Here is an 18,869-nt window from a genome sequence, read left to right on the forward strand (position 1 = left end):
AATTAAAAAAATAAAAATAAGAAATTTTATTATGAGATATTTACGAGAACTCTGCTTGGGGTTACTCTTGAGAAATGCATATTTAATTAATTACCGCCATTATTTGCTACATTTTTTTTTCGTTATGAAGTCATGTTAGAATTTCATAAAGATTATTAGATACCAATGTTAATTCGAGGGATATAAATGCTAATGCGAGCTTTTACGAAATAAAAGGAAATTTTTAATGACGACAATATGTATATACACACACGCACCGAGTCATCGGGGCGCTACGTTATTAAGTGTTCAAGAAAGAGAGAAGGTAGGACACGAAATTAAAGAAGAGGAACAAGAAAGTAACACAAGAGTGAATATAAGTTCTAAAAAAATAGACAGAAGATCAAGGAATTAGAGTAGAAGTCGATCGTGACTACGGGTGGGTCATGGTGCGTGAACGCATTTTGACGCAACTTCTCGGCTTTCTTAGCAACTTATACGAATTACGACACACTGGCACGCGTGCTAAGCGACCCATGACGTAAATGTCCGACGTGAATTTTTTTTAACGAACAATTTTTCGATGTAATCGATGTAATCGAACGATCTTGTTTTCACGTATGGCTGCACTTTTGACCAATTATTCAAATTCAAGTGGTAGATCCGAAATTTTCCCAAAAATCCTAAAATCAATATTTGTTAATAATCAATCGATCTTTGACTACCCATAGATGGGATAATACTCATTCGAAAAACTATGAAAAAAAAAGAGTATGCCGACATTATTAAAAAGTCAAAAAAAGGTTGATCGCTTGAGTATCGTCCTGAAGTTGTCAAGATAAAACAATCTATATTAATGTCACTGTCACTGCACTGTCTTACCAGCCGAGTTAACACGTATCTGATTTAAAGCCAATTGACCGATCGCGTTGACAGTAAAATTGCGCAACTTGTACGGCACCGTAACTCAATACGTAATCCGTAAGACAGCCGCGATTATTTAAAAGTTAAGATGCGCGTGCGCAGAGATAAAAGAAGTGAAATCAGAAAAAACAAAAGTAAAAAGACGTAAAGCGTCCCGACGCCCGTAAGGTAGAGCTTCTTAGTCTTTCAAGATCAATGATCAATATGATAGGTTAGGATCGATATTGAAATCTCACTTAGTCATTACCGTACACAGATAAAAAATAAGTGCACAGATGCACATGCACTTCTTGCAGTTTCTTACCTTTCGAACAGAGCAATTTCATCTGCACCCAATGACGCGGATTGGTACTGTTCCGTTCTCCGGAATTCTTCTCACGTTGGCTTATTTGACCTATGACGTAAGATTGATCCCTCAGTTTGATTATGTTTAACCCAAAGGATTGGACACGTGCAAGTAAAAGTAAATATATATATCTAGTATAATTAAATGAGCAAAATTTATCCACATATATTTTTGTTTTATTAATCTTGATCGATCAGTATGAACTTTCATCATTCGGGAAATAATTCTTGGATCATTGTCATAGGAACTTCCGGTCATCGATCTGTCCTTTTATAGTGCAATGAGAAATCTTGACAAATTACGCCGTACCGTGCTGTACGCGGTGAAAACGTCTGGTAACCATTGTGATCTCTTGAGTTACAATTTGCCGCAATCACCGGTAAAATCGGATATAGGCTAACTTGTGGTTTATGACCGTTACTATAGTACAGCGAGACTGTTGGATTTGTTATGTAGCTAGACACGCGCATGCGCGGTTTAGTCACTAGGAAAAATATAGCAAACAATGCTGGTTTCTATGATCTACTGGCGACAGAGATTGACAGACTGACGGAGATCTATTTATACAGGCGCGGACCACGCGGTTACATAAATCTTGTGTAAACTAACCTTTTCATGGTAGCAAATGGTTAATCGGTCTTTTGTAGTAACTTTGAGTGAGCGTAGATTAAATACGAAGAGGGAGAATGATGTGGGAGGAAAAAAAAATTAATAGAAAATCTTGTATTCTGTCAATGGTTGTGTAACTAAGAGTTTTGATCGGTAGCAGGGTCCATAGATCTTGATAGATAGATCACTTGGTTTGATTGGTACCGACTGTTTCTCATTCTTTTGGTCACTCGCTAAAAATGTATTGATACGTAACTAGTAGAGACTGTATTGATATGTTGTTCTGAATATATTTCTTTGTTGTATTCAAAACTTAGGATTAGACCGATTTAGTTTAATTATAAAGAATTAATTAATTTGATTGGTACTTGATACATTTTTCTCGTTTTGTAATAATTACTATTCAGAACAAATAATGACTAATGGGTTTGGCTGACTAGTTGGGGTCAATCATCATTGTAGAATCATTTGAAATTTCATTAAAGTTCATTGTTGGAATAACTTTCTTCGACTATTAGTTGCAAGTGAATGAACCGTGATTGGTTTGTAGTATTAGTAAAATCGATTATGACGTAAGATTGATGATATTCGTAGAAAACAATTTATTGTCCTATTTTATTTACAAAGGTTCCAAATCGTAGGTCAGGAGGTCAGCTCAGTAGGTTCCTACCAATGAGGCTGAGCTTGATAATTGTGAGGCTGGTAAGCTGGAGAAGGTTGATACGACTTCTCAGCGAGTTGAGCAGGGCTGCCGTAATTCTGAGGTGCGCCACCGTAGGCACCAACACTGGGGGCAGAGTAGCTACGAGCAGCTGGCGCCGATGGGCCGTACTGGGCTGGTGCAGAATTTACGTACTGAGCAGGAGCATGAGCCTGGGGAGCGTCGTAGGCTGAAAGAAAAAGAATGAATAAATTAACAATTCGACAAGGCAGGAAAAAAGTCAGTAAAAACATATCGACATGGACATGTGGATAGATAACGTGCGATAATTAATTTGGACTCTAATAGGTAATCAAGCTTATTATAAAGTCTCATCGAAGGTCTCACCAGATAAATCATGTTCGGTTTCTCTTACTTGACTCTGAAAGACCTAACCGGTTTCTTTCCTTGAGTAATCAAGTGATCGGTAGTTCTTAAGAACTAATCTGAGAACCAGAACTCATTATGTATATATGTATCTTGTTTGATCCTGACCTAGCTAACATTTGTCATAATCTTTCAGGTATCATCCCACAAACGTATCATCCTAGTACCTCATATTCTGAAGATGCATATAGTGTTCAGATACTACCTACCTTGACCCTGACCAGAGTATTCTTCGGATCCTCCGTATTTATAAGCGCGAGCCTCAGCCTCAGCAAGTTCAGCAAGACGAGAAGCCTTGAGGGCAGCAACTTCAGGAGTATCAATTACAGTACCGTCTTCAGCAAGGGGTGCAGGTACGAAGGGTGCCTTGGAGCCAGGAGCATTGTAGCTCTTTGGTGAAGAGTAACTACCCTGAGGTTGGTAGTGCTGCTGAGGTGCGGAGTAGACTGGTGCAGAGACGTGAGCAGGGGCGGAATTAGAGGGTGCATAGATCGGGGAGCGTGCTGGAGCAGGAGCAGCATATCCTTGACGAGCATAGGGAGCAGGGCTAGGGGATGCGTAAGAAGGAGCAGAGTAGCTAGAGGGAGCAGAGTAGCCAGAGGGAGCGGAGTAGCTGGAAGGTGCAGAGTAGCCAGAGCTGGGTCCATGGCCCTGGGGTGCGTATGCGTTCTGCTGCGCCTTCTCCTCGGCAGCGCGTGCGGCGGCCCTCGCGAATTCCGCAAAGTGGGCGGCCTTCGCCTGAGCAACTTCCGGTGTGTCGATTACATTTCCGTCCTGACCGACTGGCGCCGGCGGGCCAAATCTTTGCTGCTGATGAATTGGACCCGAAGGTTCGGCGTATCCGGCAGATGGATGAGCCGAGGGGGAACCCAAATATCCGGCCTTGGAGGCTGCCACGAGGGCCAGGACAATGATCTATGGATTATGAAAAAAAATGTTTTTAAATAAACATATCTGGCCCATTGCGAAACCGAGCAAATTGGACATACGTTCATTGGGATTTTGGTAGTGGCACTTTGGTTTATTAGTACTTTTTGAATTTGTGACCTTCCACATTTTGACTACGTGGTATATCATAAATTACATAATCGATCTGAATTCCTATTTTTCCACAGTCTCGTGGACAGTCTCAAAGTTGCGTGACACCTCAAGGCGACCAGGACCAATGTTTCTTATTGAGTCACCTTAAAGACTGACCGTAAATGGTCGCCTAGACGTTACCAACTGCCCACTTGTTCGATCTCTGATAACACCAAACCACCGCCCGATGACTATTAAATGTATAACAACTTTGATAGAACTGATTTCAATTCCTTCTACAAACTTAAAGCCAATCCTTTGTCTGACAGGATAACATGACATTTAAATATGATTACGTGGGTAGTAGAATTATTGCCTCACTAGAAAATAACCCTAGACCCAATCCTCTATTAGTACCAGCTGCATTAAATTTTATTCATTTGAATTTCCCCTATATTTATTTTTATCAGCCATAATTTATCGTTTACATCATTTAAGATTAAATATACTCAATCTTTTTACACTTTTCTTAAACTTTTTCAATTTTTTCCCCAATAACTATGATTAGTAAAAATCAATATGCCTCGATCAGACCCCTCATTCCCCTCATTTGCCCCTGATTCCTCATTTTATTTATATCATTGTATCCTCTATTCAGTCTTTATTTATGCGTATGGATTATTCCGATAAGAATGGCACAGATTAGGTTCAACAAGGATATCGCAACTCTGTACAAGACTCACCAGACGATTCATGTTGTGTGTTGTTAGGTTAGCGCTGCTGAGAGAACCAGTACTCGCTATGTGCTCCGTTCTCTTTGCACCAGGGTTCGTTTATGTTCCTGGGGTACGGTGACAGTACCTCTTATAGTGGTCCGCCGTTTCTACTCCGTGCCCCTCAGTCTCACGGGCCCCTCTACTCGATTGGTCCCACCTTCTAGCCCCTAAGAATAATTCCCCTTCTTTCGAACCACCCTGGTAAGGTAAGATCTGTTCCTTATGGAGAGGACGCTAACGGACCGCGCCCTGCCGACTATTCGTTTCAATGGCCTCGTGACCTTGACATTTGATAGCAGCCATTGTCGAGCCTCCGGGACCCTGTTGACCCTCGGACTTGCCTCGCCAATGCCCCCAGGGTGAACACGAATGGGACTCGTATGGCAGACCCGTACCAGACCCCTATAAAATCCACGATAACAAAGGATTGTTTAATCAAATAGGCAGATGATAAGAGCCAATCTAATTAATGAAATTCAATGAAAATCCGAATACGGTCCAGGAAGTAGGAAATGTCGACGATTCATGGATAATTAATAAATCAATGCGGATATAAATGACAAACAAAAGCCCACGTTTAAGAATATTCAATATTGTCTACCATTCAATGATCTTATCTGTACCGGATATATGTTTGTGAATGGGACCAGATTGAATTTTTATTCCATAATTTTAACACGTGACCTGATCCCCCTTAAGTTTGTCACGTGAGCCACACGTGTTGCACAGAATCTATGGGTGACTTAACGATTGCAGCTGGGTTTGACGACTTCAATTAATGTCCCGTATGATCATGTAAATTAGTCATTAGGTACGAGATTGATGAATTCATTAGCACAGCGGTGCATATAGCCAGTAAATAGTCATACTGCTTTTATAACCTGAGAAAGTATTTGCGGCTAATGATAATTGAGATTCGTTGAGTCTCCGGTTCTAAGTGTCTATCGATCCTGGAATTATTCTTGGGTACCATTGGTCGAAGGACAGCCGGACTGCAGCAAGGGAATGCATTCCTATAGCGCATACGCCTGGTTTAACACTTAAAGTGCAAGGACTTGGTCGAGGTACGAACTACCGACCACCCAGTTTCATGATACTCGAATGCATCTTATAGGTATATATAGATATAGATATCTTGGTTATACGTTCTCATGAGAATTCTCTTTGTTTGTACTCTAGGTATATAGTCCATGCACGGTATATGTATAGTGGAGCAGCGAAGCTATATTCTCGAGGCGTATAGATAATTCGATGCGGTAATACAATTAAGGCTAATCTACAATGTAATTGGGTAACGTTTTTTTTTTTATTGCTGGGAGGAATTCTTCGAGAGTCGATAATTAAGGCTGGTTGCCAATTGTCTGTGTAACGTAAGTTGAGGGGGAAAAAGTGTCCCCCGGGGCACTTTCTTTGAAAATTGCGAAGTTCAGTGTCGATTCTTTCTCGGTCGATGATCGTTTGCTTAATAGCTTGTAATACGTATTGTTAAAGTGATTTGTAATTATGAATCGACGACGATTGATTTCTCATTGAAAATTCTTTGAATCTTAATAAAAATGATTGAAGCGTGAGTAGAGTAAGGCTTGTCCAATAATTTTTAATCATCCGATTGATTTGTATTTCTTAATCAATGAGTCACGGCATACCATTGATATTTCACTCACGATTTTTCGTCATTTGGACTTGGACATCGACACTTCGTTTCTCCGTTTCTCCTGGATCTTTATTTCAATCATACATATTTCTTAATAGTTCACTAGGGAAAGCCGTTTATTTTCTTGCTAAGTTACATTAGAATTCTGTGTCTCGATACGTTTATGATTTTTTAAATTGTTTATGGATACAGTTGAAACGAGACAAATTTTTGGATCGATAATCTTAGCAGACTTATTTATTGGGTTTGATGGTTTGGGGATGATAATCGATGATTGTTAGTCAATAAATTTTTGGTGATTTTGAGTTTTTTATTATTCTGTCACTGTTGCATCATTTGTAGAGAAAATCAAATTTTTTTTATACTTTACGATTTTGTCCTATTTCTTTTATATGACTCATTTGCAAACGTTTATATGTCGCTTATTGGCACCTGCCACCGGACGCGCGAAACGTTCGAAAATCTTGAGAGTCTCGTGTAGGCAACGTTAGAAAGTCTATGGGTTTTTGCAGATTTTCTCATCGAGAGAGCCGACGAGAGGTAAAACAGACAAAACCTTTACGGTTACGTTATCGCCATTCACTCCTCTATGAAACTAATTGTATAATAAATTAATATTTGAATGATTTCTCACCTGATAACACGGGATAAACACAGTTGCTCTTTTCCGTAATTCCTGTCTCTAAGAAGATGTAGACGCGAAAGTTTTGATTATATTTATAAAAATGCAAATTTTGTATAATACCAATTGAATTTGCTTTACGACAATCTGTTTAGTGTGCAGTCGCCATGGCGCATACCGGAAAATCATTGTTTATGAAAAATTCCGAGAGCTGAAATCAGAGGGGTATAATTACGAGGGTAATAAAAATCGTGAAAACTTTTTGCGGATATTTATGAAATTTCTTAGTTCACTAAGAAATATTATAAGAGCACGGAAATCGAAATTCACCGCAGCAGTCGAAAAGCATTTGATTGAACGAAACGAGTGTTATGCCCAAATTTTCTTTACACCGAAACGATAATTAAAAAATTCGGTAAAAATATTCTGACAGCGGGGGAACTTGATTCGTTATTACAAGAGCAATGTTATCCAAGATTCACCAAAAACGTAACTTACGTAAATAATACCGTGCACTCGCTCATCCGCTGGATAAAAAGTTCCCAAAGTCGGATAAAGAAACAAGTTCCTTGACGTGTGTCAGATTATTCTCTTATAAAAAGTAAAATTATGGAGAAAGATATGAGGCGGAAGTGGAGACGATAAGGGAATAAAAATTTAACTAAAAAAAGAGGAAAAAGAAGCGTCGTACTTACCGTTACCCTAGTACAAAACGGAACAAAAAGTCTGCTTGCTTTGTTGTTGGAGAATTTAGTTATGTAGTTACATAGCATAGGTTAGGTACACTGGCGCACTGTCATAACAGTAGATTTATGTCGCTGCGTGTGATAAATTATTTTGTTTTAAACGCAACAAAACTCCATTACGCGAGAGTTTCGTTGAGTCATGCAGAAAAATACGTGAGGCACGTAATCCGTCGGGCTGGCGCATTTCTATTTGCACACCTAGTTGCCGAAACAATTATGGCGGCAAGAACCGAGGCCTCTGGTGGAATTTCGGAATTTCATGCCGCGCACGAAGAATTAACATCGCAGTTAAATAGTACTTGCTGGAATTCGTTGAGTTCGTACGGGAGAGTCAACGCCATCTATGATACCGCTTCCAGCGCCACGGTGGCTAAGGTGCAGACTAAACATTTCAATTCACGTTACTAGTGCAAAGAATTTTGTTTCATCAATTGGATTCCCTTATTGATCTTGTGATATAAAAAGAATGAGGAATACCAAGTTGTACACTTTTCATGGTAAATTCTGACTGGCCGATTATCTTACCGCAAAAAGTGGCGGATCGACACGGTACAATTGACAGAAACGGAAGCTCGTCATGCACGATTCTTGAATTCTTTGGAACTCTGCGAACGTTGCTTCAATCAGAAGGATATATAAGAGACTACTAAATTTTTTAAAGTGATGAGGATATCCAGACAGATTTTCATTCTTGAGAGTGCATACCATTGATAACACTATTATCATACAATGGAGTTGTTTTGAAATGGGATCCAATTTCCGGGACGTAGCCTTATTAAGAGGATGTGAGATTGTACTAAAAGAAATTCCAACTAGATCTGACATCGTCCCTGATCTCGAGGCCTGCCATATATTAATTTCACATATAAACTTGACAGGTCGTGTAAATACATAAACATAATACAGGCACATATGCTTGTTAATCAAGCATACATTTACCTACAGTATATACGTATATAACCCATGGATATAGACAATTTCCCACGGATGTCCCAATCAAATTCTTAGCATTAGAAACGTTAGTTTACGTCACATGAGTGAAACTCGATCTTAATTTCGAAGAATTGTTGTACGAATAATAATTAGAGCAGAGAAAAGTATATAGTCTGATCTTAACGATAAATTGCTCAAATGGAGCTTCTACTATGATAATCATTCCTTAATAATAATAATGACTTTCAAGTATTCCTAATTTCAATCTGGTCTAATTATTCTATGACCAATCCTAATGATCATCAAGGAAATGCAAGTATCACGTGTATCTAAATGAAGTTGTACATTGAAATAGATTCACGTACTATATAATGTAATATCATGAAAATACCAATCGGTCGAATCGTTCACGGATCAGCAACTTCAGCCCACTATACTTTCGTTCCTGGAAAGGGCACGAACTGTCGGTATAGATATAAGCATAGAGTGGAAGGTGGATCCGTAGGTATAGTATAACTAAAACAGCATCAGAATAAAGGAGACACATAAAAAGCATATAGAATCTGAATAAAGTGTATATTTGCAAGACACGTATATACAGTGGACACTATCGTTATCAGTCTGTTGATCGAGGAACCAGAATAGAGAGAACCAGCGAATCACCAGGCGTGAACGGCTTGAGAGGCGGCAGCAGCGTGAGCGGCAAGGTGAGCGGCCTTGGCGTGGGCGACCTCGGGGGTCTCGACGACGCGGCCGTCGTGTCCAAGAGGGGCAGCAGCACCATGTGCGCCATAAACATTAGCCGGGGCGTATGCGTAAGCGCCATTGTATGGTCCGTACGAAGCGGCAGATGCAGCCTTGGCGTGTTCAGCAAGATGAGCAGCCCTGGCGTGAGCGACCTCAGGGGTCTCTACGACGCGTCCGTCGTGTCCAAGAGGAGCAGCGTAACCATGGTTTCCGTAGACGGGGTAGGCACCATGATGATCGACAGGTCCGGAAGCAGCAGCAGCGGCAGCAGCCCTGGCGTATTCGGCAAAGTGGGCAGCTTTGGCCTGAGCAACCTCAGGAGTGTCCACTACAGTACCGTCGTGACCTAGGGGTGCTGCAGCTCCGTAGTGACCTGCGTAGGACACTGGTGCGCTCAGGTAGCCGGCACTGGCCACGGCGAGGAGGGCGGAGAAGGCGATCTGTGAAAATCGATGATATTATTATCCTTGAACTTTTTATGATTTTATTTTGTTATCAATCATCGATTAGGGGTTGGTACTTACGAATGCGTTCATGATGACTGTATTGGGTTTTAGCGCTGCTGGATGATCCAGTACTCGCTGTTTATTGATGATTTGATGTCGAATGAACTTGAGTTACGACTTTTATACCAATGGGCCGTAAGGCCCCTCCCGTTTAATTTTGCCATCAGCAGGGCCCCTCTAACGCACTCGATTTTTTCCGACATTGACATTTACGTCGTAGGAAGCTCGTGTGTGTCATAAGTTGACGTTTACCAATTCGGAATGTCTGCCCGCCGGGGCATGATCTCGTTTGCTCTCGAAGAAGGGGATCAAGGACGCGGTAGACGGAGTCACGGTATCCATGATGGATCAAGTTCAACAATCGCGATAACGAATTTTGTTATCCCGGACCAAGTCCTGCTGGTTCACCCTGTCGTACCCCAATTCGCCATCCTAGTCGGCCGTCAAATCTAGATTCCTGCTCTTGCCACTGTTTTCGCAGTATTTCTGTTCTCTTTTTCATTCTTTTCTCCTATCTTTTTATTCGCTTTAAACCAGTGCCAACTGTTACCGATCTCTCAGCAGGTAGCTCCAACGCTGAAATTGCAATCGGTCACGCAGTCCAATTTCTCATCTAACGTCCAATTGACAATAATTGTCACGGCTCGTAATCCTTTTTGTCAAGTTCAACTTACGCTTTCAATGATTCTCGTCGTTGAGAAGCACTCCGTAATAAATATTTACAATATTTATTTATCATGCTATTTGATGTTATTTGGATCGATCAAATTTTCGGAAATATTCAATTATTTATTTTTGCTTCATTTTTTTCTGATGTCAAGGTCAAGCATTTTACCGTGTAACAATGAGTAGGAAGCATTGCCAATGAAATGTACTTTCGTATTTAGCAGTCACAGCAATGGAGGTTCTTTTGAAATGATATTATGTAAAAAAGTTTTAGTTGTGCACAGCTGATTAACGAAATGACAGTTCTCTTGAATGAATGCCCTATTAGGAGACCAATACTCTGTTATTGTGGATCGATAGGTATAGTTTATTGAAACTGGATCATTCAGCTGGAAACTCTAACACGTTCCAATTACCTGGAGAATACTGTCTAATTTGATACTAAGCTTTTTCTTGGCTGTTTTCTTTTCATTATACATACACGTATAAGTGGAACTTGGTACTGTTTATCAGGACCAATCGACCATAATCAATCACTGGCACAGTACAGTCTTGCTTTAAAGTTACATCAGGATGTAGTACGTCATTTGATTTTGGGTTTCGAACAGATATTCGAATGTTAATGAATTCCTAATATAAGCGCTTTACTGTAAAGTAGGAAGAACAATACTTGTTATGACTTTATTTTATTTTTTGCAAAAATGCAAATGTGTAGATCACATTTGCGCAATAAAAAATTTCCGCTCAAAAATATCAGACTGGGAGGTTGACGCAGATTTTAGGATAAACTTTTTCATCTGTAAATGTTCGTATGATTTTTGAAAATTGGATTATATTTGAGCAATGTAACGTAACCAGTTGTTTTTTTGGAATTAAATGTTATAAATAATATATAATTATTAATTAGTATCATAACTCATAAAGGTCATTGATAGTATTTGATATGCCAAACAGGTTGCATGGTCGGCCAGAAATCTGATAGATCCTTAGAATCTCTGAGTGTCGTCAATGATATTGGTCGATTCAGGATCTATATGGATCATAGACCGCAAGTTCTGTGATATCATCACGAAGGACTATATATAATATTCGACACAATGTGCAAGATATCGTTATTACTTATCTTTTAAATTAATTTCTATGTTTATATTATAGGACCAAGGTAAAGGGGTGGTTTTAATTTTGGATGATAAAAATTTAAAAAGATTCTATTATCATTTCCATGAATATCTATTTATTACATTGCGGTGGTAGTTAGACGTGAGCGGTTTATGATGTGTTTCTATAGTAGTTATGGACTTAGTGGATTCATTCGGTCACAGCTGTTCACCAGACGGAGACCTGGGGATGAGCAGCGTAAGCAGAGACGACGGGGGCACCATGAGCAGACACGACGTGCGAAACAGCAGGGGCGGAATAAGCAGATACGACAACGGGGGCGGCAGCGTAGTTCTTGACAGCCTCGTTAGCCAGGGTGATCTTCTCGTTGACGTGGGCAGCAGCGTGCTCGGCCTTGGCGACAGCGACGGCGGGGGTGTCTACGACGCGTCCGTCAACTCCGACGGGGGCACCATGAGCAGACACGACGTGCGAAACAGCAGGGGCGGAATAAGCAGATACGACAACGGGGGCGGCAGCGTAGTTCTTGGCAGCCTCGTTAGCCAGGGTGATCTTCTCGTTGACGTGAGCAGCAGCGTGCTCGGCCTTGGCGACTGCGACCTCAGGGGTGTCTACGACGCGACCGTCGACTCCCACGGGTGCACCGGGAACCAGTCTAGCGTAAGCCAAGGGTGCAGCGTAGGCCACTGGACCCACGGAGTGGATTCCGGCGATGCCTCCAGGGCGGGCGAATGCCACGGCGGCGAGGGCAGAGAGAACAACCTGAGGTAAAATATAATTTTAATATTCAATCGAATTACGGGACTTAGATAAGCTTCCTTATCACTATCGTACCCAACAAAAATAGCTTCCTTATCACTTAGTAGATCTAAAATAAAAATACTTACGAAGACCTTCATGATGATGGGGTTATATGTGGATTAGCTTCTCAGCGCTGCTGGAGACCAGTACTCGCTAAAGCAATTGGAATTGTGATGTGCAGCAGTAGTTGATGCCGGGCCTTATATACCCCTTCGATTAAACGTTCTCATAGATCAGCAATCATATATTCCACATTGAGTCTATCCGAATGTACGTTACAATCCCGATGGGCCACACCCTGCCCAATAAACCTGATATCTGACATTGACATTTACTTTCCGCGGTGTTCACCGATCTAGAGTAATTTATGCATTGCGTTTCAAAAAATTCTCCTTATGTCAGTTTCTCTCGAGTAACTTTTCAACTAATGAACACAATTATGACGTAACATTGAAATACGTTACTCATCCCAAGTATCAATAATACAAAATATTCTAGTACACATTATACCTATTAATATTTTTCTAGTGCATTTGGCATAACATAATTGAATTATCAAAATGGTTATAAAAAATGTATTTATTTTACGGCGGTCACAATAATAATCCTCAATTACTATATAGATCATCTCAGCATAATAATAATGAAAATAGCAGATAAGTATCAGTAAAAAATTTATATGCCGTAATACATACATATCTGTGTACAGGAATCCTTTCTCTCATTTACCTCGTGACATATGTAAATAAAGTTAAATAAAGTGCAACTAGTTAAATTTCATCATTCGTCAATGGATTACTAAATCGTTACCTATCCACGTAATGTTCTGTAATCCGTCATAATAAATCAATAAGAAGTGATCCCGTAGACTATCGCATACATAATCAAGGTGATAATACTCGAGAAATGGCAACGGGATCGAGTGACGTTTTAAAGAAGAAAACTTTTTCTAGGTCAGTGTAATAGGAATACCCTGAACGCCCTGCAACAGTCGTAATCAGAGGTTAGGTCATTTTACATAAAGATTTACTTGCGAAGGAGCTATCACGAACATGAGTACAATTCTAGTATTCATCTACTACAGCATCACATATATGGATCAGACACTGGCGCCAACAAGTCGTGTCTCTAGAGTATCGGTAAATATAATTTTTTCCAAAAACCATGTTATTATACAATCCATATCCAATATTAGCAGGAGACCTATAAAAGGAGATCAGTTCGACCGAAGTCATCATAGACATCCTACAAGTCAAGTGAGCGACAATCAGGCGTCATCGAGATCAGACCCAATTTTAAAATCGCAGAAGAGATCATCATGAAATTCCTGGTCGTCATCTTCGCAATGGCAGCAGCCGTCCAGGGGAGACCTGGTATTCTGGGTGCAACCTTAGCCTACAACACGCCTGTGACCTATGCACGTCTAGTGCCTGGTGCACCGTTGGGCGCAGACGGTCGCGTTGTGGACACACCTGAAGTCAGCGTAGCTAAAGCGGAGCATGCTGCAGCTCATGTAAACGAGAGGGTCGCCCTGGCGAATGAAGTTGTCAAATCTGCAGACGTCCTGACCTACGCAACACCGATTGCAAGAACCGTGACTCCTGTGGTAGGTGCACCAGGTGTCATAGCTACCTACTCAACACCCACTGTCGCAGTAGGTCCTCTCTCCGTTGCTGGCTCCTTGACCTACGCAAGGGTCATTCCTGCTGCTCCTGTTGGTCCAGACGGACGCGTCGTAGACACTCCTGAAGTTGCTGTTGCTAAAGCTGAACACGCAGCTGCCCATATTAACGAGAGAGTCAGTCTTGCTAACGAGGCTGTAAAGTCTGCTGATCTGTTAACCGTGAATCCAGCCGTCGTTTCCACTTTGTCCGGTGCACCAGCCTTTGCTCTTAACAAACTTGTTTATTAAATTCAGGTAAATCGAACTCTCGCTAATCTGATTCTTGTATAATGAATGTTTATGATTCAATAAATGATCCCAAGTATACAATTGTTTATTACTTCTTGCGTTATCTATTACGTCATATGTGCCAGGCTTTCATTGATTTTATAGGAAATTTATGGGACTTCGTTTCTTTCTGTACACCTGTCATAAGATACGGGGGAGTTATTGCGATTAAATAACTTGGATAGCATTCCTGATATACCGGATAGGGTCTGGGACTTGTCACTGAACTTTCTTATACCTGTTTCCTTTAGATATAATGATAAGTTCACGTGAAATGATTGCTCGATTCTATGACATTTGTTATATTGACAATTATATATGACATATCATAATAGATTCCAGGAACGACCTAAATTTTTACTAAGTATACAGGGTGACACCGAAAGTGCACACCTCGATTATTTCCGTTACTATTGAAGATACGGGAAAAAGTTTCAGACAAAAGTTTTATGGTTTCAAGAGGGTAAACTTTTCAGCTAAATATTTTTTAAATATTCATTTAATTTCGAAATATGGCACGTTACATGTTTTTCTAAATGGAACATTATTTTATGTTGGTATAAGATAATGTAGCGCTTTTATTTTCTTCTTAATATTTCAAACCTTGCAAACTAAAATCCATTCAGGCATTTTCAAGTTATTGAAAAGTCAATTTATTGAACAACCTTCGGTTGTAGCGTCGCTGGAGCATTTAGGGTTCGCGCGCTTAATTTTGCAACTGAAGATTATTCAATAAACTGTAACTATAGCAGTAACTATATTCCTAAAACAGTTAATGTTCTATAAAAAATGGAGAACCATTGAAATAATTGTTTGTGGGGTAAAAACGGGTAATTAATATATCAATAATTGTTCGATATAAAATTTATTCACAAGTAAAAATATCCATTGTTCGAAATTAAAAAAAAAACAAAAAAGTCTAGTATATGGGTAGATGGGCTTTATCTACCAGACGGAGACGGCTGGACTGGCCCATCCAAGACGAGCCTTAGCTTCGGCATGGGCAGCAAAATGGGCAGCCTTGGCGACAGCGACCTCAGGAGTGTCGACAACAGTTCCGTCGATGCCAATGGGTGCTCCGTGTCCAAGAACTTTACCGTAGGCAAGAGCAGGAACGTGGGCAGAAACAACGGGTGAAGAATAGGCAGAAACAACGGGTGAAGAATAGGCAGAAACAACGGGTCCGGAAAGAACAGGGGCGGAGTAAGCAGCGACCACGGGGGAGACAGCCAGGTTCTTGGCAGCTTCATGAGCCAGGGTGACCTTCTCGTTGATATGGGCAGCAGCGTGTTCAGCCTTGGCGACTGCGACCTCAGGAGTGTCTACGACGCGACCATCGGCACCGATGGGTGCACCGGGTACGACATGGGCATAGGCTACTGGTGCACTGTAGGCCAGAGGAAGTCCAGCATGGCCAACGGCCACTCCGTGGAGGCCACTGGGGTGACCGAGAGCGACGGCGACGAGGGCGGAGAGTACGATCTGTCGAAGAAGATTTTATTATTGCACGTGTAGTCTAAATTTTTTTAAATTGTGTTAATAGGCAATTTCTTTTTTTTTTTTACTTTAATTTTCACACTTACAAAGCACTTCATGGTGATTAGAATTGTTTTTTTGATAGCGCTGCTGGTATTCCAGTACTCGCTAGTTAGACGTGTTGTGCCGAATTAGATGTTTGGACGGTTTATATACCTGCTACGGTTCCTGACATTGACATTACGCCTGTTTATTGCAAGTGGTGGGGGAATTGGTAATCCAGTGATCAGAGGAGTGGTCACTGTAATAGAGAAGTGGCTCTTTTAAAAATTTAGTATAAAAGGAATTTTTATATTATTTTGCGGCATAGTGTACTGATTTTATTAAATTGTATTTATTTCGCACTGTAAAATAAATTAATGGGCTTATGTTAATATGAATTTATATCAGGATTCCAATTTTATTGGAATTTGGTGAATTTTATGTTTGTACGTATAACTTGATATTGTACTGTTAATTTATCAAGGGATAAGTAATAACAGCTTCTTTTTTTAATTTTTTAAGTATGGTTAAAAATGTCCATTTTTAAACTAGGATCTATTGTTTTGTTGTTTTATGTATTTCTTAGCTGATGGCAAGGTCAGGTGAATTCCACCTGTGATTAACAGTGGTTGCCATTGTTGGATATGTACAACGAAAAAAGTGAAAAGAGACAGATAAAAAGAGAATTTACGAAGTAGCCGTGCTAATGTTATACGAAGTGGATCGGATAGCTGATAATTGACGATAGTATTGAATATTATGGAAATCATATGTGTTGAGAGCGATTACTGGCACGAGCCACGAATTATGCTGTAATTTTAAGATACGATCGTCATTTTCATACAGGATGTGCGTTGCGATACAGGTTGAAAGTGATTTAACAATTTCATTATTTTTTTCTGGAAAGTTGATTTATAAATCGTTACGTAAAGATCTTCCTGTTTTGATAATAAAATTTTCCTGATTTTCATAATAAATTTTATAAGATTTCAATAAAAAGGTTACTATAAAAACTGAAAAAATATATTGAGAAGGAGAAAAAATAATTATTATCGATGTCAAATGGATCAAAGTTCTGATTTAAATATAAAAATCTAGATCAGCTTCATCACCCGAGGGACGAATGGTTCTAAATTCGAAGGCCACGAATTTCGCCCACCGAATATTAATTAACAGCGAATTAGTAACATACCTAAAATTTCTATTAATAATGCAAAATATTTGTGTACATATATTATTTCTAAGTAACGTATGGTGTAACTCGAGTCTCCTATTACGTAAGATTAATGAATTTGAAAAAAATATAGAAAAAAATATTTCAAATATTTCATTCCCTGTATACGATACATACGTTGCCCGTATGTCGCATATAATATATATGCAATATTCATAATATAACGATACCCTGAAAATATTTCGATTCTAAGACTACAGTGATAGTGCTAAGTGTACAGTGAATTCAATAAAGTATCACTGTGATATTCGAGGGCCCAGAAATTCCGGGCAAGGACAGGCACGTTAACGCGTAACATAATTTTTTGCTGGAACCTTTTTTTTTAACGGGAAGCTACGAGATGAATTCCTGAACTATACCCAATGTCATAGAGCGTCCAAAGCAGGCGTGGTCCGCCATTCTGAGTGTCCATCGATCGGGTATATAAGTCCGAAACCAGATCATGACCACATAACGCAATCATCAGCCTTAGCGAGTACTGGTATCCCAGCAGCGCTACATTCAAAAATCGACATGAAGGTCTTCGTAAGTGTCTATTCTGTTGAAGAAAAAAAAAAATTATTCTTTTAAACGATATCAATCATTATATATTGATTATCCTAATATTTATTGATTCACAATGTTTTAACTTCATCAGTTCAAGTTTAGCGGCTCAATAATTATCCTACAATTGTTTTCCCCAGGTTGTTCTCTCTGCCCTCGCCGCCGTGGCATTCGCCCGCCCTGGAGGCATCGCCGGAATCCACTCCGTGGGTCCAGTGGCCTACGCTGCACCCTTGGCTTACGCTAGACTGGTTCCCGGTGCACCCGTGGGAGTCGACGGTCGCGTCGTAGACACCCCTGAGGTCGCAGTCGCCAAGGCCGAGCACGCTGCTGCTCACGTCAACGAGAAGATCACCCTGGCTAACGAGGCTGTCAGGTCCGCTGACGTCATCGCTCTATCCGCACCCGTTGCTCATGCCGTGTCTGCTCCCGTCGTCGCCGCCCCAGGAGTCGTCTCTGCCTATGCTGCAGGCGCCGTAGCCTCCCCTCTGGCTTATGCCGCTCATGGTGGCCTGGCTGTAGCTCACGGAGTTGTGGGTCTGGCTCATGGTGCCCCCGTCGGAGTTGACGGACGCGTCGTAGACACCCCCGCCGTCGCCGTAGCCAAGGCCGAGCACGCTGCTGCCCACGTCAACGAGAAGATCACCCTGGCTAACGAGGCTGCCAAGAACTACGCTGCCGCCCCCGTTGTCGTATCTGCTTATTCCGCCCCTGCTGTTTCGCACGTCGTGTCTGCTCATGGTGCCCCCGTCGTCTCTGCTTACGCTGCTCATCCCCAGGTCTCCGTCTGGTGAACGGCTGTGACCAAACGACCAACTTCATTTTCCGAATCATGATTGTATCTTGTGAATTCATTTACCATTTTTCTGCAGTAATAGACTTTTATCAAACATACCTATGTAGTACAATGACCTTAAAATTCCCTTATACAACCAAAAAATCCCTATTCTTAGAATCCGAAGATATATCCTTATATTACGTAAGAACAAAATAGTCGAAATTCGAACTCTGTTCCACAAACGTCAACAGAGTTATTTGTATAGTAACAAAAAAAATTGCTTCATACAAAAACCCTCAATATATTTAAA

At 40.7% G+C, this 18,869-nt stretch overlaps 5 protein-coding genes across 5 annotated transcripts; 2 read left to right on the top strand and 3 right to left on the bottom strand.

Annotated features, from left to right (window-relative positions):
• Positions 1–2,436: 2,436 nt before the first annotated feature.
• Positions 2,437–12,759, bottom strand: LOC112494140 (sialidase-like). Its single transcript, XM_025083527.1, has 9 exons — positions 12,622–12,759; positions 11,946–12,496; positions 11,164–11,170; positions 9,968–10,024; positions 9,360–9,883; positions 4,985–5,143; positions 4,709–4,793; positions 3,155–3,860; positions 2,437–2,748 (listed from the first exon to the last, which is right to left on the bottom strand). The coding sequence occupies exons 1-9, from the start codon at positions 12,631–12,633 to the stop codon at positions 2,525–2,527; spliced, it is 2,325 nt and encodes a 774-aa protein (XP_024939295.1). The 5' UTR covers positions 12,634–12,759; the 3' UTR covers positions 2,437–2,524.
• LOC107266202 (cuticle protein 2) lies at positions 9,254–10,093 on the bottom strand. The gene is made up of 2 exons (XM_025083519.1): positions 9,968–10,093; positions 9,254–9,883 (listed from the first exon to the last, which is right to left on the bottom strand). Exons 1-2 carry the CDS (start codon positions 9,977–9,979, stop codon positions 9,356–9,358), a joined length of 540 nt encoding a protein of 179 aa, XP_024939287.1. The 5' UTR covers positions 9,980–10,093; the 3' UTR covers positions 9,254–9,355.
• A 139-nt stretch (positions 12,760–12,898) lies between the features above and the next one.
• LOC107266221 (cuticle protein 18.7) lies at positions 12,899–14,523 on the top strand. The gene is made up of 2 exons (XM_025083518.1): positions 12,899–13,674; positions 13,731–14,523. The coding sequence occupies exon 2, from the start codon at positions 13,854–13,856 to the stop codon at positions 14,445–14,447; it is 594 nt and encodes a 197-aa protein (XP_024939286.1). The 5' UTR covers positions 12,899–13,674; positions 13,731–13,853; the 3' UTR covers positions 14,448–14,523.
• Positions 14,524–15,335: 812 nt separating this feature from the next.
• Positions 15,336–16,229, bottom strand: LOC107266222 (cuticle protein 18.7). The gene is made up of 2 exons (XM_015736499.2): positions 16,070–16,229; positions 15,336–15,968 (listed from the first exon to the last, which is right to left on the bottom strand). Exons 1-2 carry the CDS (start codon positions 16,079–16,081, stop codon positions 15,432–15,434), a joined length of 549 nt encoding a protein of 182 aa, XP_015591985.1. The 5' UTR covers positions 16,082–16,229; the 3' UTR covers positions 15,336–15,431.
• A 1,406-nt stretch (positions 16,230–17,635) lies between these two features.
• On the top strand, positions 17,636–18,675 carry LOC107266226 (cuticle protein 18.7). The gene is made up of 2 exons (XM_015736503.2): positions 17,636–17,763; positions 17,922–18,675. The coding sequence occupies exons 1-2, from the start codon at positions 17,752–17,754 to the stop codon at positions 18,573–18,575; spliced, it is 666 nt and encodes a 221-aa protein (XP_015591989.1). The 5' UTR covers positions 17,636–17,751; the 3' UTR covers positions 18,576–18,675.
• The last annotated feature ends 194 nt before the right edge of the window (positions 18,676–18,869 follow it).

This window comes from Cephus cinctus, unplaced genomic scaffold (assembly GCF_000341935.2).
Source record: "Cephus cinctus unplaced genomic scaffold, Ccin1 Ccin1_scaffold0306, whole genome shotgun sequence".
Lineage (NCBI taxonomy): Eukaryota > Metazoa > Arthropoda > Insecta > Hymenoptera > Cephidae > Cephus > Cephus cinctus.